General features: G+C 43.9%; 1 protein-coding gene and 1 long non-coding RNA gene across 2 annotated transcripts in view; one reads left to right on the plus strand and one right to left on the minus strand.

Moving 5' to 3' along the window:
* The window catches only part of LOC309547181, a 683,824-nt gene that overhangs the window by 170,680 nt on the left and 486,317 nt on the right, over window positions 1-26,827 (plus strand). The window lies entirely within an intron of this gene.
* Window positions 17,862-18,794, minus strand: LOC309546805 (olfactory receptor 56B2-like; the record flags this gene model as incomplete). Its single annotated transcript, XM_082246492.1, has 1 exon — window positions 17,862-18,794. The coding sequence occupies one exon, from the start codon at window positions 18,792-18,794 to the stop codon at window positions 17,862-17,864; it is 933 nt and encodes a 310-aa protein (XP_082102618.1).

Genomic DNA, 26,827 nt, shown 5'->3' on the forward strand with positions numbered 1-26,827 from the left:
GCTACAGTAGTAAAAATTGTCCAGTTCAACAAGCTCTCCAAATCCTTATTTTAACCTTAACCTTAACCCTTAGTTTGGGGTCAAGGAACTTGACTGGCCTGCACAGAGTGTTGACCTCAACCCTGATAGAACACCTTTGGGATGAATTAGAGTGGCGAATGCGAACCAGGCCTTCCCGTCCAACATTAGTGCCTGACTTCACAAATGCGCTTCTGGAAGATTGGTCAGACATTCCTAAACCTTGTGGACAGTCTTCCCAGAAGAGTTGAAGGTGCAAAGGGTGTGCCAACTCAATATTGAACCCTACGGACTAAGACTGGGATGCCATTAAAGTTCATGTGCGTGTAAAGGCAGGTGTCCCAATACTTTTGATAATATAGTGTACTTAAAAAAAAAAAAAAATAAATAAAAATACTAAAAGATCTAGTAGATCACAAATATCCGCTACAAATTCAGTATTTAATGGTATAAAACAATTATAATAAATCTATTCATTGTATGGTAATGGCCATGGTTTGGAATGGGATGTTCAACAAACTCATCTACTGTAAAAAATACTTTTGGCCATATAGTATATATTCTTGGCTTTTAATAAGTAATGGGCTGGCATTTATTTATATATCTTAAATATAGACCTGGTGTATTAAATATTATTGTTGTAAAGTGAACTTAATGAGTAGTGATAGGAAAGGTACAAATTACAGATGAATGGTAGACTTGGTGTCATGGCGGAGGTGACAGCTGGCACTAACCTCAATACACCGAAGGCTTGAAGAGAGCAGTTAAGAATACAAATACAACAACACGGCTAATGACGTCCTCCGTGACCTTCGCCAACATCAGCCAAATTATCCTCATTAATTAATCACTTCCCCACTGGATCCAGAGACACCAACAAGTGTCCTAATGATGCTGACGGTGACATTAGAGGAAGAGCGTCTAGGACGTCCCCCGCGGGACACCACCTGGAGGTTATCAAATAACTGTAACTTTGAGAGCAGAAAGTCTCCAGAGACTTCATTATCTACTCTGCAAAAAGTACAACATGTAACAGTTATAATGATTTTACTTTTATTTTCCTGGAAAGCAAAATTAGAACGAGTGTCCCCAGAGCATACACAGCGAAATATTCCTTCCAACCAAAACAGTAGAATTTATCTAGAGTTTTTAGATGGAATTATTATTATATTATGTAGGTAATACCAGAATATAATGTAAAATATTATAACATATATTGTAATATGAATAAAATATTATTTCCTTTATATATTGTGTAGTTAATACTAGAATATATTTTAAAATAATAACATATACTGTATAATATAATATGTTTAAATCTGTTTTTCCCTTTATATATTGTGTAGCTAGTATTGGAATATAATGTAAAATAATATAATATGACAAAAATATTTTTCCCATTATACAGTATATTGTGTAGTTAACAATAGAATATAATGCAAAATAAGAAAACACATAATTTAATGTCAATAAAATATTATTTCATTTATATGTTGTGTAGTTAGTGCAGGGATATAATGTAAAATAATGTAATATGAAAAAATATTATTCCCATTGTACAGTATATTGTTTAGTTTTTAATAGAATATAATGCAAAATGTTAAAACATATAATTTAATATAATTAAAATGTCATTTCCTTTATATATGGTGTAGTCAATACTAGAATATTATGTATAATAATAAAACATATACAGTAATCTAATATCAATAAAAATATTATTACCTTTATATATTGTGTAGGTAATACTAGAATATATTTTAAAATAATAATATATACCGTGTAATTTCATATTAATAAAATAGTTTTTCCCTTTATATGTATTGTGTAGCTAGTACGGGAATATTATGTAAAATAATGTAATATGAAAAAAAATATTTTTCCCATTATACAGTACATTGTGTAGTTAACAATAGAATATAATGCAACATAATAAAACACATAATTTAATATCAATACAATATTATTTCATTTATATGTTGTGTAGTTAGTGCAGGGATATAATGTAAAATAATGTAATATGAAATAATATTATTCCCATTGTACAGTATATTGTTTAGTTTTTAATATATAATATGCAATTTAATATATATTAATGCAAAATATTAAAACATATCATTTAATATCATTAAAATGTAATTTCCTTTATATATGGTGTAGTCAATACTAGAATATTATGTATAATGATAAAACATATACAGTAATCTAATATGAATAAAATATTATTACCTTTATATATTGTGTAGGTAATACTAGAATTTATTTTAAAATAATAATATATACTGTGTAATTTAATATTAATAAAATTGTTTTTCCCTTTATATATTGTGTAGCTAGTACTGGAATATAATGTAAAATAATGTAATATGAAAAAGTATTTTTCCCATTATACAGTATATTGTGTAGTTAATAATAGAATGCATAATAATAAATGTTATTAATAAATATAATGTTGCATAAATAATAATGCAACATAATAATATAATATTATGCAACATAATAAAACACATCATTTAATATCAATAACATATTATTTTCTTTACATATTGTGTAGCTAGCTAATACTAGAATATACTGTAATGTATAGTATTTATATATACTGTATAATATAATATTAATAAAATATTTTTTCCCTTTATATAAAGACAAGGTCAATTCAGTTTTTTGCAGGCTGGCTGGTAAGTAAGCTGGGGATTTTTGTTTGTTGTTTTTTGATAAGAGTGACAGGAGTTGGTAATGGTGATAGGCCAGCATTAGTGGCAGAAAATGGTAGAAAATGGCAATGATGACAGGTCAACATTAGTGGTAGAATCTGGTATCGAAGGCAGAAAATGGTATTGGTGGCATGTCAGCAGTAGTGGTAGAAGATGGAATTGGTGGCAACTGATGGTAATGGTCACATTAGATGGTAATGGTGGCAGACCAGCACCAATGGTAGTAAATGGTATTGGTGGCAGGCCAGCAGCAGTGGTAGAAGATGGTAATGATTACATTAGATGGTAATGGTGGCAGGCCAGCAGCAGTGGTAGAAGATGGTAATGGCGGCAGACCAGCAGCAGTGGTAGAAGATGGTAATGGCGGTAGGCCAGCAGCAGTGGTAGAAGATGGTAGTGGTCACATTAGATGAAAATGGTGGCAGGCTGGCAGCAGTGGTAGAATATGGTAATGGTCACATTAGATGGTAATGGTTGTAGGCCAGCAGCAGTGGTAGAAGATGGTAATGGTCACATTAGATGGTAATGGATGTAGGCCAGCAGCAGTGGTAGAATATGGTAATGGTCACATAGGATGGCAATGGTGGCAGGCCAGCAGCAGTGGTAGAAGATGGTAATGGTCACATTCCATGGCAATGGCGGCAGGCCAGCAGTAGTGGTCACATTAGATGGTAATGGTTGTCAGGGGCGTACCTAGAGCATCTGGCACCCGGGGCGGATCCTATATCTGGCACCCCCCCCCACCGGCGTGCAGGCGACGATCCGCACATTGACCCGGCGACCAGGCCCCCTCCTCCTCTGCAAAAACGGCGCAGATTGACTTGAGGCGCCAGACAGAAATACATGTAACTGGCAGTGGCATACTTACTGTGTGCTACTGCCAGTGGTGTCACTAGGGTTGGTGTCACCTGGTGCAGTAAACCATGGTGTCGCTCCCCCCCCAAAAAATTATTTTCCTGTTTTCTGAAAGCGCGCCAAAGATGCAGCATGCAAGACTTTTGGTGCGCTTTCAGAAAATGCAGAAAAAAAATCTATAGGACTGCAGTAATAACTGCGAGTAAAATGTAGGAAGACCCCCTTTACATTACACAGCCCCCGTACCCCTGGACCCCTTTACATTACACAGCCCCCCAATTGGAACCCTTTATATTACACAGCCCCCGTACCCCTGGACACCTTTACATTACACAGCCCCCCATTGGAACCCTTTACATTACACAGCCCCCGTACCCCTGGACCCCTTTACATTACACAGCCCCCCCATTGGAACCCTTTGCATTACACAGCCCCCCCATTGGAACCCTTTACATTACACAGCCCCGTACCCCTGGACCCCTTTACATTACACAGCCCCCCCCATTGGAACCCTTTACATTACACAGCCCCCCCCATTGGAACCCTTTACAGTACACAGCCCCCATACCCCTGGACCCCTTTACATTACACAGCCCCCCCATTGGAAGCCTTTACATTACACAGCCCACACCCCCCTCATGGAAACCTTTATGTTACACAGCTCCCGCCCCCCATAGAACCTTTTCCATTATACAGCCCCCGTCCCCCAATAGAACCCCTTACATTACACAGCCCCCATGGAACCCTTCACATTACACAGCCCCTGCCCCCCAAAAGAACCCCTTACATTACACAGTTTCCGCACCCCCCCAATAGAACCCTTTACATGACATAGCCCTCGCCCCCCCCCCTCAATAGAACCCTTTAAATTATACAGCCCCCCAATAGAACCCCTTAACAATACAAAGCCCCTGCCAATAGAACCCCTTTACAATACAAACCCCCCAATAGAACCCCTCTACAATGCAAACCCCCAATAGAACCCCTTTACATAAAAACACCCCCAATAGTACCCCTTTACAATGCAGACCCCCCAATAGAACCCCTTTACAATACAAACCCCCCCCAATAGAACCCTTTACAATACAAACCCCTTCCCCCATAGAACCCCTCTAAAATGCAGACCCCCCCCCCAATAAAACCCCTTTACAATGCAGACCCCCCCCAATAAAACCCCTCTACAATGCAGACCCCCCCCCCAATAAAACCCCTCTATAATGCAGACCCCCCCCCAATAAAACCCCTCTACAATGCAGACCCCCCCCCCCAATAAAACCCCTCTACAATGCAGACACACCCCCCAATAAAACCCCTCCACAATGCAGACACCCCCCCCCAATAAAATCCCTCTACAATGCAGACACCCCCCCCCCCAATAAAACCCCTTTACAGTGCAGACAACCCCTCCCCCCCCTTCCAATAAAACCCCTCTACAATGCAGACCCCCTCCCCCCCCGACTGTCTTTACAATACAATTCTCCCCCCCCCCTCGCCCCCTTACCTTATGAGGAGGAGAGCAGAGAGGGAGGAACTGTTCAAAGCAGAGAATGGGAGAGAGGCTCACGAGCCCTGCATACACAGCGGTCAGCGGGAAATGCCGAAGTTTACAGTGCTGGTTAATGAGCCGGTGATTGGTTGCTAGGGGGTCCTAGCAACCAATCGCCTTCTCATTATCTAGCAGAGTCAACTTCGGCATTTCCCGCTGTGTATGCAGGGCTCATGAGCGAAGTGAGTCTCTCTCCCATTCTCTGCTATACAGCTTCTCCTCCTCTGCGCTCCTGTATAAGCGAGCGGCGGAGGCAGTCCGGCGGCCGGCCCCGGGTGTCACCCTGGTGCTCGCTGACACCCCCCTAATGTGTGGCACCCGGGGCGGACCGCCCTCCCGCCCCCCCTATTGGTACGCCACTGATGGTTGTATGTAGGCCAGCAGCAGTGGTAGAAGATGGTAATGGTCACATTTGATGGCAATGGTGGCAGGCCAGCAGCAGTGGTAGAAGATGGTAATGGTCACATTCCATGGCAATGGTGGCAGGCCAGCAGTAGTGATCACATTAGATGGTAATGGTTGTATGTAGGCCAGCAGCAGTGGTAGAAGATGGTAGTGGTCACATTAGATGGAAATGGTGGCAGGCTGGCAGCAGTGGTAGAATATGGTAATGGTCACATTAGATGGTAATGGTGGCAGGCCAGCAGCAGTGGTAGAAGATGGTAATGGTCACATTCCATGGCAATGGCAGCCGGTCAGCAGTAGTGGTCACATTAGATGGTAATAGTTGTAGGCCAGCAGCAGTGGTAGGAGATGGTAATGGTCACATTAAATGATAATGGTGGTAGGCCAGTAGCAGTGGTAGAAGATAATAATGGTGGCAGGCCAGCACCAGTGGTAGAAGATGGTATTGGTGGCAGGCCAGCAGCAGTGGTAGAAGATGGTAGTGGTCACATTAGATGGCAATGGTGGCAGGCTGGCAGCAGTGGTAGAAGATGGAAATGGTCACATAGGATGGCAATTGTGGCAGGCCAGCAGCAGTGGTAGAAGATGGTAATGGTCACATTAGATGGTAATGTTGGTAGGCCAGAAGCAGTGGTAGAAGATGGTATTGGTGCAGATCAGCAGCAGTGTTTGAAGATGGTATTGATAGCAGAAAATGGTAATGGTGGCAGGCCAGCAGCATTAGTAGAGGATAGTAATGGTAACAAGAGATGGTAATGATGGCGGGCCAGCAGTAGTAGTAGGTAATGGTATAGGTGGCAGGTCAGCAGTGAGATAATAAAATAATATTTTAGGGCCAGATTCAAAGAAAAAAGTTATTTTTAGTATCACTTTTTTTTTGGTGTCACTGCTGATCCTGTATTTCTTTATTTTCATAACGGTGACCCAGTCACCGTGGGAAAATAACTTATTTTTTTCTGTCACAAAATCACCCCCCTGTGCTAAAAGCACATGTTAAATGTATACTGGATGAAGGACAGGCCAGAAGTTCAAGCTCTGGTCAGTGGACTATCCTGAACTCCCAATAGTCCACGGGGTCATCCATTCTAAGGGTGTCCACATCCATCCTTGGACCCATGTGATCACTGGTCATATGGGTTAGGTACTACCTGTGATTGCTGGCAGCCTTTTGTGGAGGAAGACTTGAAAGCCTTGCTTAGCAGCCTCTTCCACCATTGCTCCTCCTTTTACTGACCTGAGGGTCAGAAGCATGGTGACCATGAAAGGGGATCTATGTTCCTGTCTATTTGTCCTGTTTAACATTATTATTGAAAGTGAAAGAAAAGAAAATACCAATTTCTGGGTAGTCTCTAGAAAAAGTAATAGGGGGGAAATGTTCCAATGGGGGACACTAGTTCTGGTGACCTGGAGATCTCCCAGGGAATTCCCTTAATTTGCAGGGATTTCCTCTCACTTCCTGTTTGGCTATGGGACAGGAAGTGAAGAGAAATCTCCACAATGGGACACAGATGGCAAAGGAAAATGTCTGTCAGGGGTTATGACCCCACCATGCTCTATACAAAGTGAAAAAAAAAAAGTTTTGCCTATAGTTCTACTTTTACTTTCTGCTGAATGTTGTTGCACTATTTCCTCCAATCAGCAGAGGAAGGGCTTTAGCCACAAAAGCCTATGGATGCCTGTGCAGAACGTGAAGGATCATGGGATTTTCAGTCCAAGAAGTAGGCCTTATTGTTTAGCTTATGGATGGTTTTCTCTATAATTCCCAAGAGACACTGGGGCAAGGAGGAGGAGTGGAGCTGCGTTTCTGAGACTGTTCAGCTAGGTTCTTTCTCTTGGCACTGAGGGAATTGATGAGAGCACATCTGCTGCATACTGACCAGACTGCTGAGAGGCCAGACCAGCGGAGAAATCCCAGGCAGTGCATCACAGGCCGCAGCGATTGCATTTGCACCTTTGCTGAAGGGATATCAGAGCATCCTCTCACCCTCTGACTGACTGAGCCCCCTTTTCTACAGCAAAAATTCACTGCCATACCACAGAGACTGGTGAGAGGGCTCACTTCCATTTGTACACACTGCTAACAGGGACTGATTTACTTGAAGCAGGACATTAGCTATGCTACACCTTTACTGCATCTTCACTGCCTTTATACTTCACCTGTACTACACATGTACTGCACCCTTACTGCATCTTACTACACCTATACTGCATGTTGGTTTATTAAGACTGCTGTTAAGTGCACCAATGCTTTTTTTAAAGGGCCCCAACGATAGCCACCAGAATAACAAAATAATGACTGCCCCTACCGTAACATTATACTGGAAGCCCCCCACATGTGCTGCTCCCACTGAGCTTTGTAGTGTATAATCATGTGTCTCCTCATGCCTGTGGTACCCAAATAAATGTTTTACCACACTTAATTTGCTGCAGAAAGAGACTACATCCCGCTACAGTGCTGTCAACAGCAGATGTGTAAAAAAGGCCTAGACTTCTGAGCTGTGCTGAGTTATCCTGGGGATAGCAGTGGCCTGCACCCATGGAGTATTGCTATTAGGTGAAACTCTCTTCGCTCCCCTGCAAGTTGATGTTGTGCAGCTCCCTCACGTTCCTCCTCTATAAATAAAGGAACCCTGGTAAGATATTCCTCATTATCCCCATCCTCCTCATAGCTCACTATACCACCACCTCTGTATGCTCTGGCTATATAGCACACCCACTGCCCAAATGGAAAGGCGCACATGTCCTGCCCTTCAATGGTGTGGTGTGGCAAATGTTTTGGGATGCAGAACCGCCTGGCTGCCTTCTAGCTTTTACTGAAGAGCCTCTGCCCCTACCTTTAGGCCTTCAAGACATGATGAAATCAATGGACTGCATTGTTTCATTAGCACTGTAATGTACAGCAGCAGCAACCATCTCTTTCTAAAGTCGCTGTCAGATGTCCTTCTGAACTCCAACTCTGACAAAAGGCTAGGGGTAGAACTCATTTTATAGGGAGGGGGCAGGCACATTTACAAACCCTCCTATTGGTAACTAGAGATGTCCCGAACTATTCGCCGGCGAACATCGCTTGTTCGCGTTCGCCTCGGCGGGCGAACATATGCGATGTTCGGTCCGCCCCTATACATCTTCATTGAGCAAACTTTGACCCTGTACTTCACAGTCAGCAGGCACATTCCAGCCAACCTGCATACATACCTCCCAGCTTTTGAAATTTGCAATGAGGGACACTGAAAGAGAAATAAAACCTGCGCAGCGCGCTGCGGAAAATTGTGGGTGTGGCCAATTGCTTAGTAGTGGGAGGGGTTTAAGGGATAGGGTAAACAAAACCCAGACTTCCTAGTACTCATAAAATATGCTTTGATTGCTCAGCCTACCTTAAAGAAGAACTTCATTAAAATAGTCAGAGACTGCGTACCAACCAGCAACTGTTGAGACAATGAAGACTTTGGTGAGAAGTATATAATGTACAGTATTGTGTATATAGTGCAGGAGAGTGTAATGTACAGAATGCAGGAGACAGGAGTATGTAATGTACAGAATGCCGGGGTCGGACTCTGCACCATCCACCCCCCCCAGCTCCATACACCCCAAATGCCCACCCAGCTCCATACACCCCCCCATCCACCCCAAATGCCCCCAGAAGCTCTATCCACCTCAAATGCAAACCCCAGCTCCATTTACCCCCCCCATCCAGCTCCATTCACCCCATATGCCCACCCCAGCTCCATCCAACAAAAATTCCCCCTTTTGGGGGGCGCAAACAGAAAAATGTAATAGGCATTGCTTTGCGGCAAAAAACGCTGTAAAAAATTGCGTGACTTTGAGGTCACAAAAGTGTGAAAGGGACCTTCAGTAATCAAGGTAGAGCGTGCCCCCTTCAATGTAGAGTGACCAGCGTGCCCCCTTTCAATGCAGAGAGACCAGCGTGCCCCCTTTCAATGCAGAATAACCAGCAAGACCCCTTTCAATGCAGAATGGCCAGCGGGACCCCTTTCAATGCAGAATAACTAGCGCGACCCCTTTCAATGCAGAATAACCAGCGAGACCCCTTTTAATGCAGAATGACCAGCGTGACCCCTTTCAATGCAGAATGACCAGCGTGCCCCCTTCAATGCAGAGTGACCACAGCGTGGTCCCTTTCACTGCAGAGTGACTACAACGTGCCCCCTTTCAATGCAGAGTGACCACAGCGTGCCCCCTTTCAATGCAGAGTGACCACAGCGTGCCCCCTTTCAATGCAGACTGACCACAGCGTGCCCCCTTTCAATGCAGACTGGCCACAGCGTACCCCCTTTCAATGCAGACTGACCACAGTATGCCTCCTTTTAATGCAGACCGACCACAGCGTGCCCCCTTTCAATGCAGACTGACCACAGCGTGCCCCCTTTTAATGCAGAGTGACCACAGCGTGCCCCCTTTCAATGCAGAGTGACTACAATGTGCCCCCTTTCAATGCAGAGTGACCACAGCGTGCCCCCTTTCAATGCAGACTGACTACAACGTGCCCCCTTTCAATGCAGAGTGACTACAACGTGCCCCCTTTCAATGCAGAGTGACCACAGCGTGCCCCCTTTCAATGCAGAGTGACCACAGCGTGCCCCCTTTCAATGCAGACTGACCACAGCGTGTCCCCTTTCAATGCAGACTGACCACAGCGTACCCCCTTTCAATGCAGAATGACCAGCGTGCCCCCTTTCAATGCAGAGTGACTACAATGTGCCCCCTTTCAATGCAGAGTGACCACAGCGTGCCCCCTTTCAATGCAGACTGACTACAACGTGCCCCCTTTCAATGCAGAGTGACCACAGCGTGCCCTCTTTCAATGCAGAGTGACTACAACGTGCCCCCTTTCAATGCAGAGTGACCACAGCGTGCCCCCTTTCAATGCAGAGTGACCACAGCGTGCCCCCTTTCAATGCAGACTGACCACAGCGTGCCCCCTTCAATGCAGAGTGACCACAGCGTGGTCCCTTTCAATGCAGAGTGACTACAACGTGCCCCCTTTCAATGCAGAGTGACCACAGCGGGCCCCCTTTCAATGCAGACTGACCACAGCGTGCCCCCTTTCAATGCAGACTGACCACAGCGTGCCCCCTTTCAATGCAGACTGACCACAGCGTACCCCCTTTCAATGCAGACTGACCACAGTATGCCTCCTTTTAATGCAGACCGACCACAGCGTGCCCCCTTTCAATGCAGACTGACCACAGCGTGCCCCCTTTTAATGCAGAGTGACCACAGCGTGCCCCCTTTCAATGCAGACTGACTACAACGTGCCCCCTTTCAATGCAGAGTGACCACAGCGTGCCCTCTTTCAATGCAGAGTGACTACAACGTGCCCCCTTTCAATGCAGACTGACTACAACGTGCCCCCTTTCAATGCAGAGTGACCACAGCGTGCCCTCTTTCAATGCAGAGTGACTACAACGTGCCCCCTTTCAATGCAGAGTGACCACAGCGTGCCCCCTTTCAATGCAGAGTGACCACAGCGTGCCCCCTTTTAATGCAGAGTGACCACAGCATGCCCCCTTTTAATGCAGAGTGACCACAGCGTGCCCCCTTTCAATGCAGACTGACTACAACGTGCCCCCTTTCAATGCAGAGTGACCACAGCGTGCCCTCTTTCAATGCAGAGTGACTACAACGTGCCCCCTTTCAATGCAGACTGACTACAACGTGCCCCCTTTCAATGCAGAGTGACCACAGCGTGCCCCCTTTCAATGCAGAGTGACTACAGCGTGCCCCCTTTCAATGCAGACTGACTACAACGTGCCCCCTTTCAATGCAGAGTGACCACAGCGTGCCCTCTTTCAATGCAGAGTGACTACAACGTGCCCCCTTTCAATGCAGAGTGACCACAGCGTGCCCCCTTTCAATGCAGAGTGACCACAGCGTGCCCCCTTTAATGCAGACTGACCACAGTGTGCCCTCTTTCAATGCAGAGTGACCACAGCGTGCCCTCTTTCAATGCAGAGTGACCACAGCGTGCCCCCTTTCAATGCAGAGTGACTACAATGTGCCCCCTTTCAATGCAGAGTGACCACAGCGTGCCCCCTTTCAATGCAGACTGACTACAACGTGCCCCCTTTCAATGCAGAGTGACCACAGCGTGCCCTCTTTCAATGCAGAGTGACTACAACGTGCCCCCTTTCAATGCAGAGTGACCACAGCGTGCCCCCTTTCAATGCAGAGTGACCACAGCGTGCCCCCTTCCAATGCAGACTGACCACAGCGTGTCCCCTTTCAAAGCAGACTGACCACAGCGTGTCCCCTTTCAATGCAGACTGACCACAGTATGCCTCCTTTTAATGCAGACCGACCACAGCGTGCCCCCTTTCAATGCAGACTGACCACAGCGTGCCCCCTTTTAATGCAGAGTGACCACAGCGTGCCCCCTTTCAATGCAGAGTGACTACAATGTGCCCCCTTTCAATGCAGAGTGACCACAGCGTGCCCCCTTTCAATGCAGACTGACTACAACGTGCCCCCTTTCAATGCAGAGTGACCACAGCGTGCCCTCTTTCAATGCAGAGTGACTACAACGTGCCCCCTTTCAATGCAGAGTGACCACAGCGTGCCCCCTTTCAATGCAGAGTGACCACAGCGTGCCCCCTTTCAATGCAGACTGACCACAGCGTGTCCCCTTTCAATGCAGAGTGACCACAGCGTGCCCTCTTTCAATGCAGAGTGACCACAGCGTGCCCTCATTCAATGCAGAGTGACCAGCCTCTGGCTCTAATCCGGTGATTCAGAAAAAAAAAACCCAATTGAACTCCATGCGTCCGGCGCCCCGCATGTAGATTAGGGGGCCGAACGCATGGATAGGGGGGACGGCACCCCTGCGCCCCCAACGCACCGGCCGCCACTGGACGACGCGCTATGTACAGAGTATAGGGTTCTGGTATGTACAGAGTACAGGAGAGTTCTAGGCACACCCCCGCCCCCGCACAGCCCTCTCTCCTCTGCCCTCATCACTTTTCTGTAACTGACTCTTCTATCCACTGCAGTCACAGCTTCCTTTACCCTTTCAGTACACACTCATTTTTGGCTCCTGAATTCCTCCAGCAGGTAGGAGATAAGGATTAGGCTGCAGCTCACCCCCCTCCTCCCCTTGAACATGCTGCAGTCAACCAGTCCAGCACTTGTCCCGACTCTAGTGCAGAGCAGGAAAGATGATGAAAGATCCGTGAGAGAGATTTTACATTCATTTTCAGCTAGTGAAGTAGTGCAAGGCTAACTGACACTGAAAAACCCCTGAGGAGGGAAATAGAGAACTGATCCTGACCTTTTGCAGCTTTGTCCCAGCGCTCTTTTCTTGTACACTGCTTGCCTGAAAAAGGGGGCGGGTCTGGGTAGCAGTCCCGCCCATACCCGACATCACAGCTTAGTTTTGACAGCTGAAGTCTGTTTGTGGCTGCACAGGGCACACCTCGCTGGCTTGTCTGCCAATCCCACCCTATGCTGGATGTTCACACTGCTGCCTGCAGGTCCTATTGAGGTAATAGTTATAATCAACAGGATTCATGCGGGACAACAGCCTGTACAGCGGGACACAGGTCTGAATGCGGGAAAGTCCCGCCCAATCCGGGATGGTTGGGAGGTATGAGCATACCCTCCCTCCCAGACCCTCCCAGACCCTCCCACCTCCTATAACAAAGCAAGGACAGCATCCATCTTAGATTCATTCTGAAGCTGCAGAGTTGGTTAGAGCAGGGAGAGTGCTGCTGCTGCTACTGCTGAATTAATAGGGAAATCATTAACTAGGCCAGTGTTCTCGGTCCACTCCTGCTGTAAGGACAGCATCCTGACAGCACCCCAAAAAAGCCCTTTTTAGGGCTGGTATATCAGTCTGCTTTTATTTATTTTTTTTCTATATATATATATATATATATATATATATATATATATATATATTATGTGACAGGAAGTCAGGTAAATCTGGGAATGTAGTCACAAAGAGGAGACACATTCCCACCTGCTTTGGAAAGTTCACTAATTACTATAGGGTGTTGGCTGCCAAAGGCAGCAGAACTGTCTAAGAAGTTGAAAGGCCTTCAGCTGTTCGGAATGAGGAAATTAAGGCCTCTATAATTTGTACAGAGGAAGTCTATGGATTGCTGCCTCCGGAAGCTGTCTCCTGAAGCCATGTGGGCTGGGAGAAGGAGGACAGTCAGACATGTGCCTCCCGACAGGATGTGTGGGCCTGGGAGAAGACCCTCCGGAGTGATGTGTGCCCGGGAGGGTAACCAAGTGTGAAGACGTCTCAAAGGTGAGAAGACGAACTATTTGTGAGAAAGAAATAAAGGACTGTGTTGCCCTGTGAAGGTATTATAAATGAACTATTGAGTGTCCGCTGTAGGACAAGAAAGTCTGTCCAACAGTAGGTTGGAGACAGACTCTTAGGCAGGTTCCAGCTGTGAGAAGGTAGCCGCCCACAGAGGCAAGGATTTATTTTCTGTTTTATTTTATTTTGGATGTTTTTGCTGCATACAGTCTGGTGAAGAAAACACCATTAATAAACCACACTGTTGTTTGCAAGCACTTGTCGGCTATCTCTCTGGGAAAACGCACCCCCCAAGGGGTCATCTACGCCCACCACCGAGCTAATCCCTTACAATATATATATATATTATTTTTTTTTTGCATTTTTGTTCCTATCACAAGAAATGTAAACATCCCTTGACGATAGAAATAAGTCATGACAGGTCCTCTTCATGGAGACATCTGGAGTCTATAAGACCCCAGATATCTCCTCTACCCTGGAAAGCATGAGATAAAAAAAAAGAAAAAAAAAACACTGATCTCTGCTTTCTAGGAAAAAAAAATGACAGTGTTTCCAGAGCTAGAAGTGACATCACAACATCGCTTCTGGCCTCCCAGTATCAGAGAGATGGCCGTGGGACCATCCAGTCCTCGGCCAGCTCTTTGGTAACCCACCACCGCTGTCGGATTGGATCTCAGGCTCCCCGATCACACAGGAAAGCCCGGAGAGGTGCCGATGGGCGGCAGGAGGGAGGATGTCCCCTCCCACTTCCTGTAAAAGCCATCCATCGGCTAATCAGCTACTGGGATGGCTTTTACACTGGAGGGAATCACTGGCTGACAAGAAAGATATCTGGATGATGCCTGTAGCTGCACCCATCATCCAGATATCTCCAGTTAAAGTCCAGGATGTCATATGATGTCATATGGGCGGGAGGTTAAAGAAGAAGCTGGCAATGAAATGTCTTTTGCTGGCAATTTTTAAACACTTCCTTCAATTGCAAATTTAATTCTGTACATAAAAGAGATGCCCCATTCACAGGCAGGATTAGGACAACCCCCCCCCCCCCCCCCAGGTGTTATTTAAAGGAATTTGGCATTTTTAATGTTTCAGTGACAATGACAACCCACCACCCCATTGCTATTTTTTGACGCCTCATTGCCTATTAGCCCTGAAAATGGATATGTTAATTTGATAAATTCAACTCCCTTTGATTACAATAGAGTTTGGTTTTGGCATATGAACTTCTTTAAAGTTCACTGAACAACACTCGAACAGAACCCAAGGCAGTTTGGTTTATTCCTGATGATATTCATAAGTTTTACTGCTCTCGTCTCATTGACCATGGTCCAAGTGATACCTCATGGAGGCTTAGGGTTGGCGATAGAAGTTCACGTTGAATTGAGGCAGCAGCCTCAGTTTTTTGGGGAGCTCTGTTGCCGGATCTTTATGTAATGGCTTGCCAAGTAGTAGTAGTGATAACTTGGAAGTCCCAAGTCCAAAGTATAAAAGCTACTGGTCACTGACACCAGATATATTGAGAAAAACCCAGTTCAGAGCATCCATGGAAGGACAACAGAGAGTTTCAGTTTACAAATGGTAATATGCCAATTGTGCCATCTCCATAATAGTTTACATTTCATCTCCAGCACACCAAAATTTGCTAAGAAGGACTTGGTGGTCAGCCATATTCCTTGGTATATTTTCTCACCGAAGGATAGCCGGAGGTATCATTCCTACTTCCCTACGTATGAATTGGGTGGGGGACAAGTCTTAACCACTTAAGCCCCGGAAGATTTTACCCCCATTCCGACCAGGGGGTATTTTGCGATTCGGCACTGCGTGACTTTAACGGACAATTGCGCGGTCGTGCGACGCTGTACCTAAACAAATTTGGCGTCCTTTTTTTCCCACAAACAGAGCTTTCTTTTGGTGGTATTTGATCACCTGTGCGATTTTTTGATCACGCGCTATAAACAAAAAAAGAGCGTCAATTTTGCAAAAATAGCAATATTTTTCTCATTTTTTTATATGAAATTCCCCCCCCAAAAAAATGTAAAAATCAAAATTTTTTAACATTTTCGGCCAATTTGTTTTATGCTACCTATGTTTGGTAAAAAAAATTGCAAAAAGCGTATTTTGATTGGTTTGCGCAAAAGTTATCGCGTTTACTAACAAAGGGAAAGATTTTTGTCATTTTTGTTGTTTTTTTTTTTAACGCGTAATGGCGGCGATCTGCGATTTTTTTTGCGGGACTGCGACATTGTGGCGGACAGATCGGACCCTTGACTGACATTTTTGACACTTTTGGGGTTACCAGTGACATTTCTACAGTAATCAGTGCTATACATATGCACTGTTACTGTAAAAATACACTGGTAGTGAAGGGGTTAACTTTATTTGGGAGGGAGGGGCTATGTGTGTCCCTAGGGGCGTGCTTTCTACTGTGATTGGCTGTGGCTTCAGCTGTAAGGACACTGATCAACGGATCTACATAGTAGATCCGTGTGATCAGTGTCTTTACACCGAGGAGAATGACAGGTGGCTTGTTTACACAAGCTGCCTGACTTTCTCCCTCTCCCCCGCCGATCGCCGAGTGACCGGCGGACATCGGGTCCGCTGGTCACACGCGCGGGGGGATCCGTGACCACGCGGGAGCGCGCCTCCGGGGGCGCGCGCTCGCTCCCTAGACCCTCACAAGCAAGCGATGTAGACCTACGTCAGTTTGCCTGTGAGGGGCTGACCGCCGCCGTAGATAGTCGTGCGGCGGTCGGCAAGTGGTTAAAGGCTAAGTAGAGAGATGAGACTGAAGTTCACAACACACGTTATAATCTGATTGACAATCTCCTGTAGATCCACCACCACCTATGTCAGGGTTTCTCAATCAGAGTTCCATGGAACTCAAGGGTTTCTCCAGAGGCTGTTAAGGGTTCCTTGAGAAATGAGCAATTTCTGCTTCTCAGATAAGTTCCCACTAATGCCATTGGTTATTTTAACTACTGTATCTCTAAGGGCATAATTCCTCGTAATGATCACAAGTGTAAGGAGAATTCCTCCCACTGACTATCAGTCTAATGTTTAATGAGTTGTAGATATAGTAATTATTAGCAGGGGTCACCTGAGATCGGAAAGTTATTTAAAGGGTTGCTCCCCTTTTTAAAAAGGTTGACCTATGTAGTACAATGGCCTGCCTGAAAAGACACAAAATGATTTGATAAATTAAGCTGGTCTACTACATAAGATTGTATGCAGGGCCGGGACAAGGGGTGGGCAGAAGGGACGGTTGAGGTGAGGGGTGCCATAAGGAGATTGGAGGGGAGGATATTTGTGTTGGAAGGGGGAGTTTGGGGGGGCAGAAGGGGGTAAGTATTGTTCTAAGAGGGGAAATTTGGGGGGAATTTGTGCTGGGAGGGGGTATTTGAAGTGTGTGGGAAAGGGGGGCCGGTAGAAGATATGTACTAGGAGGAGAAATTTTATGAGTAGAAAAATTGTGCTAGGAGGTGGTGAATTTTTTTTTATGGGGGGGGGGGGGGGGGTGGCAAAGATTTGTGTTGAGAGGAGGGATTTCAACAGGGGGGTGGATTTGTACCGGGAGGATGGGGAATTTATGCTTAGAGGGGTAAGCATGCAGATTATTGCTCAGTGTTTTTTAGGGGGATTTTCGTTGACACATAATGCTTATACATCTTGAATGGGGGGGGGGGGGCACAGTTTGGCATGTTCGCCCTGGGCTCTACATGACCATGTCCCGCCACTGATTGTATGGGCAGACTGTAATGGATATAGTGACCCTAAGTTGGGCTTATGTGTTCACATGGTGCAAGGTTTCTCTGTGATAAAGACGGCCTAGACAGCCTTTCAATGTAATCTGGCATATGGCCAGTTTTTAGGTAATCATAAAAACAATACCACAGGTGTATGGCCATCTTTCTTGGGACTTGAAGACAGGTTTGGGTCACCTTGCTCTGAGCCTTGATTGACCCATCTGTGAGGAACCCAGCAAACTCAGAGAATAAAAAAAAGAAACAAAACTCGATTGGTGCTCATTTATCATATTTTATTAACATCTCTTCACAAAATTATTTTTTAAAGTTTTTTTGATTTCCTTGTTTCTGAGACAAAATATGATGGGGCTGGACACATGCGGCACGAACGTGTAGAGGCAGATCAGGAAGACATAAATGTCAGGTTGGGGTTTGGTCGGCAGCTGCTCGTAAGTGTAGACGACCAGGCGGGGCACGTAGTACACAGCCATGACAAACCAGTGTGTGATGCAGGTGTACAGCGCTTTGGTCCAGGCCTTCGATCGGCCGGATGAGCAGACACTAGTGATGATGATGCTGTATGAGAACACGATAAAGAACAGCGGCCCTAAGTGGCAGGCTAAACCGATATAATAAGCTTTGAGCAAAATTACCACCACGTTAATGCGAGCTGTGACTGCCGTGGTTCCAATGGAACAGAAGAGGCTTTTGATTTTATTAATAGCGTAGTAGGGAAGCTGGTTGGCCAATGACATGACGCAAAGTCCAATCACAAATGCCATGAAATATAATAGGAGGCAGGAGGCTATGATTGCTCTGTTGCTGATAATGGCATGGTATCTCAATGGCTTACAGATGGCAATGTAACGATCGATGGCCATCAGCATGATGATTAATGAGTCTAGAGGATTGCAGGTGTGGATGATGGTCATCTGAAGGAAGCACTCATGGTAGGACATGGAGTCAGCCCCGTACCAGTATTTGGAGATCACTTTCGGCAATATGGCTGTGTCGAAGAGAAGGTCGGAGATGGCCAGGCTAGCTATTATGATGTACATTGGCTGGTGAAGGTTCTGCTTGGAGACAACCAGGACAATGACCATTCCATTGGCACATAGTGACACACTATAGAGTAGGAGGAACGGAATGGAGATAATGGTGTTGAATTCCTCAGGAAGGCCTGGGAACCCAACCAGGACAAAATGGTATGTTTCAGACTGGTTGGCCATTGGCAATGTGGGAAATGTTCTGTTAAAATAAAATAGGAATCTGTAAAAAGGACAATTACACAGACATAGTATCTATCTTTTAGGTGGAACTCTAAGATTTTTTTTTCCTGCTTTTTTTTGCTCTTCTATCTCATTTATCTTCCCACTCCATGCTCCAGCAATGTCCCTGACTTCCTCCTCAGTCGCTATGGGGGCGTAACATCACATGAGTGGAGCTCACAGTGCTCCAGGGCTAAGCTGGGCTCACACATTATTATGTGAGCATTGCTCAGTCTTGGAAGAACGACCACCCCCCTGCAGCTGCCATCAAGGAAAAAAAGGAAGTGCCAGTGATGTCATCAGACCCGCAAGAAGGGCAAAATAGTATATACATACAAATATACTGTGTATATATATATAGTGCCTTTCTTTTCTTTAAAAAAAAGGACCTTGGGGGGGGGGTGGCATTGGTGGATGAGGGTTAAGGACGGTGTAAGAGATGTCCCCCCAAAAACTCCATGACACCTATATGTGTGTATGTGTATAAATACATATAAGTGTGTGTGTGTATATACCCCTATTCAGAAGTTCAGATGTCATGCCTGCCTCCAAAGACGCCCAAAAAATACCCAAAAAAAGCCAGCTACAAAAACACCCAGGTGTGTTTTTGCAGCAGGCGTTTTTTTTTTGGGCATTTTTTGGGGTTCTTTGGAGGCAGGCAAAACATCTGAAATTCTGTATAGGGGTATATACACACACACACACTCATATGTATTTATACACATACACATATATAGGTGTGATAGCAGAGAAGCCATATGGGTGTTAATTATTTCATTAGCGCAAGCATAGTGTTCTGCTACTTTCACACCTATATATGTGTATGTGTATATATACATACATGTGTGTGTGTGTATATATACCCCTACACAGAAGTTCTGATGTTATGCCTGCCTCCAAAGACCCCCAAAAAATGCCCAAAAAAACGCCTGCTACAAACCGGCAAGGTGTGAAAATAGCGGAGCCACTATCCTGTTCTATATTAATTCTAATACAAACAAACTTTTTTTTTTTTTTCTGGTTCTGGACATGCTACAGAGCTGAAACCTCACAGGTACACTTTTTAGACCCCCCAGACACTAAATCCAAAGACATCTCTTTTTTTTTTTCAATAATTTTTTCAATAATTGTCTCTCTATCAAAAATGACAAATTTTAAGAATTTTTTTTTGTGTGATTAATAGTCCCTGGGGCATGACCCAGAACCCTAGGCACTTTTTAAGGACATTTATTTGGTTTTAGGGCTTCAAAATAGTGTTTTTTGATTACCGAAGTTCTGGTCCTATTGATTTCAATGGGGTTCTGAAATCCGGGCCGAACTTTCGGGAAGTTCGGGTGTTCTGGTCGAACCGAACTTTTGAAAAGTTTGATCATCCCTACAGGTTACCAGTTTAGAGATACAGAGGAGATCTAGGGCTAGAATTGTTTATCTTACTCTAACGATTGCAGCGATACCTGACATGTGTGGTTTGAACACCGTTTACATATGTGGACGCGACTTGCGTATGTGTTCAATTCTGCGTGCAAACTCAGGGGGACGTGGCGCTTACATTTTCTTTTTCCTTATTTATTTTATTTTTCATTTTTACACTGTACATTAAAAATATATATTTTTATCACTTTTATTCCAATTACAAGGAATGTAAACATCCCTTGTAATAGAAATAAGCAGGACAGGTCCTCCTTGATGTGAGATCTGGGATCAAAAAGACCTCACATCTCACATCTACATGTAGCACCCTTGTCTTAAAGCAGGGTTGCTATTAAAATTTAGTTTGCTGGGCAGTAACTAGCTTGGCTGATATTAACCACTTTACCACCGGAGGATTTTGCTGTCTTACGTCTGGGCCACTTTTTGCAATTCGGCACTGTGCGACTTTAACTGACAATTGCGCGGTCATGCAATGCCGTACCCAAACTAAATTTACGTCCTTTTTTTCCCACAAATAGAGCTTTCTTTTGGTGGTATTTGATCACCTGTGCGATTTTTACTTTTTGCGCTAAGAACAAAAAAACAGCGACAATTGTGAAAAAATAACAATATTTTTCAAATTTTTCTATATGAAATTCCCCCCAAAAAATGTAAAAATCAAAATTTTTTAACATTTTAGGCCAATTTGTTTTCTGCTACATATTTTTGGTTAAAAAAAATAGCAATAAGCATATTTTGATTGGTTTGCGCAAAAGTTATTGAGTTTACTAAGGGAAAGATTTCTGTTGTTTTTGGTGTTTTTTTTTTTAACGAGTAATGGCGGCGATCTGCGATTTTTTTGTGGGACTGCGACATTGCGGCGGACAGATTGGACCCTTGACTGACATTTTTGACACTTTTGGGGTTACCAGTGACATTACTACAGTAATCAGTGCTATACATATGCACTGTTACTGTAAAAATGACACTGGCAAGGAAGGGGTTAATTTTATTGGAGAGGGAGGGGTTAATGTATGCCTGGTGCTTACTGACGTGTGTGGGGGGAGGTGACTGAGTGACACATGGACAGATCACACGTTCAGCTATGCTGAACCCTGCAATCTGTCACTGCCTGTCACTTAGGAGATCCGCCCGCTTGTGTTTACACAAGCGGGCGGATCTCCACACTAGATCCCCGACGATCGGGGAAGAGCAGCGGCGATCGCCGCTGCTCCTCCCCTGGCCCGACTCCCGCTGTGACTGAATACAGCGGGAGGGAGCCTCCGGCGGCGCGCGCGCGCCGCCGAGAAGGGGGAGTGTCTGCTGACGTAGGTCTACGTCGTCAGACCTACAAGAGCCATTTTGCCGCAGTACAGCTCTAGTGAGCAGACAGCAAGTGGTTATTACTGTGGTAAATTGGACTTCCTCTTAAAGTGGAGTTCCAGCCTATTTTGCAACTTTAGTGATTCCTGGAGTGCTCGCTATGCTGATCAACAATTGGGCATTTTCAATTTTTTTCTGGGGGTCCCTTACCTTATTTTCACGGCATTTTTGATTGTACTTCCTCCTTCTCCCCCCTTTGTGGCCACGGCCACCGACATCACTTCCGCCTTTGCATTGCATCCTGGGAGCTGTTTGTCATCACTCCCAGGAGGCTGGAATCAGGAAGAACTCCCAGAACACTCCCTGGAATCAGGAAGAAGGACACAGCAGATTACACTGCGGCTTCAGATGCCCACATACAAGATGGCCGCGCCCAGACAGCATTTTTTAAAAGTAAGATTTTGACTAAAATCCAATACTGTACACCTTGTAAGTTGAGAATAGCGGTTCTGTAAAGGGCGATGGATTAGTATTATAGGGGTATTTTTAGTTAAAAATGGTATTTGAGGCTGAAATTCCGCTTTAATCTGGGTTTGGCTGTGGTTCTCCCTTCCGTCAGTAGGTGGCACTGTTGCCTCCGACATTAGAGTGAGTGAGAAATACAGTTAAGCAAGCTATTAATATCTGTGTCTCTCTTAGCCAATTACAGTGTGGCTAAGGCATGCTGGGAGAGACAATTTAACTGAGGGGAGGTCCAATATTCGCTCTCTTGCCGCCCGGACCCCCTTTGGGGTGGGTGTGTGCTGCTGTGCTGCTGCTGGCTAGGCCTGAAGCCTGGAGCCTAGCCACATGTCTGGGACTCTGCTGATGAGAGCCATGGATCTGCATGAAAGTGAGCATCCACAGAGATCCAGCAACCTGTGTGAGTTACCTGCCTGTTTGATAGAGAAGACAGCTGTCCAGCCAGTACAGGCCACTAAAAGAGATTGGATCTAGGGGAGAAGAGTTGCCTCCCAGATCAATCTGAAGTTTCATGGATACTGAATGAACCTCAAGGTCTGTTATCTTGTACCACTGTCTAAGTGCCTATTATTTTTGTGATCGGAGTCTGCCAATGTGATTGTTCGCTAATGGTGTCCTGTGCCCTACCCCTCTCTCCCTTATCTAATTTTGTCCTGTTAAGAAGAAATAAAATTCTTCTGTTGTTTCAAGCATAAAAGTGACTGGCGCCCATCGTTTCTTCTACTTGTATCATTACCCACCATGCCTGACAATCCACACCCAAAGAAGGTATGTAGGCCTTTTCTACCCCTGAGTGTGACCATCAGGCCCTAGGGGGTTTTAGGGGTCCGCTAGTAGGGCTACGTCGGTCGTGCACCTGAAGCTAGGGATTGAGCGGGGACTCCGATGCACGGGGCAGGTGGCTCCGATTGCCACCTGACACCCGTGATCGCTCCCTGCTGAAAGAGGAGAACGGCCAGCTGTTGTAAACACAGCAGACCGTACTTCTCTCTGGAATGCTATGGTAATTATATTCCTGTGTGCAGTTTGTATTGTTAGGGTAATATGATCAGGAGGGGGATGTCCTCCCGTGGGATATATATTCTATGTGAGTTTGTTCAATAAAAACTTCCAGATATCATACAAGCTATTTGTCGGCTAGTCTTGTATGTTATGCAGCTCTAATATCTGATATCTATGTTCAGACTGGAGGAAGCGGTATACTGACGTAAGCACTCAAGCATAGTGTAGGTCGGCTCCTTCACAGAGGGGAGGTAGGAGACACGGGAGACCACAGAGGGGAGTATAATACCTCTTTTATTACAGGGAATGGAGGGGAGGTAGGAGACACAGGACACTCGAGAAGGGAGTAAAATACATCTTCCATTACAGGGAACGGAGTGGAGGTAGGAGACATGGGAGACTGGAGAGGGGAGCATAATACCTCTTTTATTACAGGGAATGGAGGGGAGGTAGGAGACACAGGACACCAGAGACAAGAGTATAATACCTCTTCTATTACAGGGAATGGAGGGGAGGTAGGAGGCACTGGACACCGGAGAGGGAGTATACTAATTCTTCTCTTACGAAAGGAGGGGAGGTAGGAAACACTGGACAACTGAGAGGGGAGTGCAACACCTCTTCTATTACAGGGAATAGAGGGGATGTAGGAGACACAGGACACCAGAGAGAGAAGTATAATACCTCTTCTATTACAGGGAATGGAGGGGATGTAGGAGACATGGGAGACCAGGGAGGGGAGTATAACATCTCCTCTAATAAAGTGAACAGAGGGGAGGTAGGAGACCGGGGAGACCGGAGAGGGGAGTATAATACCTCTTCTACTACAGGTGAATGGAGGGGAGGTAGGAGACACAGGACACCAGAGAGGGCAGTATAATACCTCTTCTATTACAGGGAATGGAGGGGAGGTATGAGATACAGGACACCAGAGATGGGAGCATAATACCTCTTCTAGTACAGGGAATGGAGGGGAGGTAGGAGACACAGGACACCGGAGAGGGTAGTAGAATACCTCTTCTAGTACAGGGAATGGAGGGGAGGTAGGAGACACAGGACACCGGAGAGGGGAGTATAATACCTCTTCTATTACAGGTGAATGGAGGGGAGGTAGGAGACACAGGACACCGGAGAGGGGAGTATAATACCTCTTCTATTACAGGGAATGAAGGGGAGGTAGGAGACACGGGACACGGGACACCAGAGAGGGGAGTATAATACCTCTTCTATTACAGGCAATGGGGGGGGGAGGTAGGAGACACTGGAGAGGGGAGTATAAAACCTCTTCTATTACAGGGAGTGGAGGGAAGGTAGGAGACATGGGAGACCGAAGAGGGGAGTATAATTCCTCTTCTATTACAGGGAGTAGAGAGGAGGTAGGAGACATGGGACACCAGAGAGGGGAGTATACTACCTCTCTTCTATTACAGGGAATGGGAGAGAGGTAGGAGACATAGGACACTGGAGAGGGTAGTATAATACCTTTTCTATTACAGGTAATGGAGGGGGGGGTAGGAGACCAGAGAGAGGAGTATAACACCTCTTCTATTACAGGGAATGGAAGGGAGGTAGGAGACATGGGAGACCAGAGAGGAGAGTATAAAACCTCTTCTTTTACAGAGAATTGAAGGGAGGTAGGAGACAAAGGACACCATAGAAGGGAATTTTTTTTTTTTTTACACCAATATAAGTAACTGGTAGTGTTAAATCTTTATTTTATTTTATGATTTAATCTTTTATATTTTAATATGTATATGTTTATTTATTTAGTATTTTATTATTTGTATTTATTTACAATACCTTTTGTGTTTTTTATTTTACTATTTGATTTTACATGTATGCAGCTACTGATTAGGCAATGCAAAATCTTTTATTTTTATTTATTTACTATGTACTTGTGTTTTCTGTTTTACTGTTTTAATGTATTTTATTTTACATGTATGCCACAACGAGTACTGTAAGGCTGGGTCCACATATATGTGAACTGGATGTGTTTTACACTGCTTCAAATTCGCATAATATGTGAGTGTGACCGGCTTTCAATGGAGCTGGTTCACTCATGTCTGGGGCGGCTGCGGTGCGAATTTGAAAAGGGTCCTGTGCATTTTTCGGTTAGGTTCAGGGGTGAACCTAAACCGGTGAACACAAACGCACAGGACACAGGACTGCAAACCACAGCCGGATCTGTGTGAACTTAGCCTCACTGGTTGTTTGAAATTTTTTATTTTATTTTTATGATTTACTCTTCTATAGTTTAATATTTCTATTTTTATGTATCTATTATTTTACCATTTGTCATTTTTTACTATACCTTAGTTTTTTTTTTATATTTTATTATTTTATTTTTTACATTTATGCTACTACTGATGAGTAGCTGGCAATGCAAAATCTTTTTTTTATTATTTATATTTTTACTATCATTATTATTATTATTATTTTCTTTTTTTTTTACATTTATTCTACTACTGACAAGTAGCTGGCAATGGAAAAAGTTTACATTTTTATATTTTTACTATTTTTTGTATTTATTTACTATACATTTGTTTTTTATAATTTAATATTTCATTTTAAATTTTTTCTACTATTGCTAAGTAACTGGTGGTAGAATTTTTTTTTTCCTCCTAAATTCTGGCTCTATGGCAGAAAATTGTATGACATCGGTAGCTCAGCAGATACAGTAATTATAGAAATCAGTTCTGGCCACATTTAGTATGGAATAATAATACTTATTTATTATATTATTATTTTTGTATTTATTTACTATGCATTTGTGTTTTATATTTTATTATTTTATTTTTTACATTTATGCTACTACTGAGTAGCTGGCAATGCAAAATCTTTTTTTTATTATTTATATTTTTACTAGCATTATTTTTTTTTTTTTTTTACATTGATTCTACTACTGGCAAGTAGCTGGCAATGGAAAAAGATTACATTTTTATATTTTTACTTATGTATTATATTATTATTTTTGTATGTATTTACTATACATTTGTGTTTTATAATTTAATATTTCATTTTACATTTTTTGCTACTATTGCTAAGTAATTGGTGGTAGAATTTTTTTTTCTTTTTTTCCCTCGTAAATTCTGGCTCTATGGCAGAAAATTGTATGACATCAGTAGCTCAGCAGATACAGTAATTATAGAAATCAGTTCTGTCCACATTTAGTATGGAATAATAATACTTATTTATTATATTATTATTTTTGTATTTATTTACTATACATTTGTGTTTCATAATTTAATATTTCATTGTACATTTTTGCTACTATTGCTAAGTAACTGGTGTGAGAATTTTTTTTTCTTTTTTTCCTCTTAAATTCTGGCTCTATGGCAGAAAATTGTATGACGTCAGTAGCTCAGCAGATACAGTAATTATAGAAATCAGTTCTGTCCACATTTAGTATGGAATAATAATACTTATTTATTATATTATTATTTTTGTATTTATTTACTATGCATTTGTGTTTTATATTTTATTATTTTATTTTTTACATTTATGCTACTACTGAGTAGCTGGCAATGCAAAATCTTTTTTTTATTATTTATATTTTTACTAGCATTATTTTTTTTTTTTTTTTACATTGATTCTACTACTGGCAAGTAGCTGGCAATGGAAAAAGATTACATTTTTATATTTTTACTTATGTATTATATTATTATTTTTGTATGTATTTACTATACATTTGTGTTTTATAATTTAATATTTCATTTTACATTTTTTGCTACTATTGCTAA

The sequence above is a fragment of the Pelophylax lessonae genome, assembly GCF_965119305.1.
Source record: "Pelophylax lessonae genome assembly, chromosome: 2".
Classification (NCBI taxonomy): domain Eukaryota; kingdom Metazoa; phylum Chordata; class Amphibia; order Anura; family Ranidae; genus Pelophylax; species Pelophylax lessonae.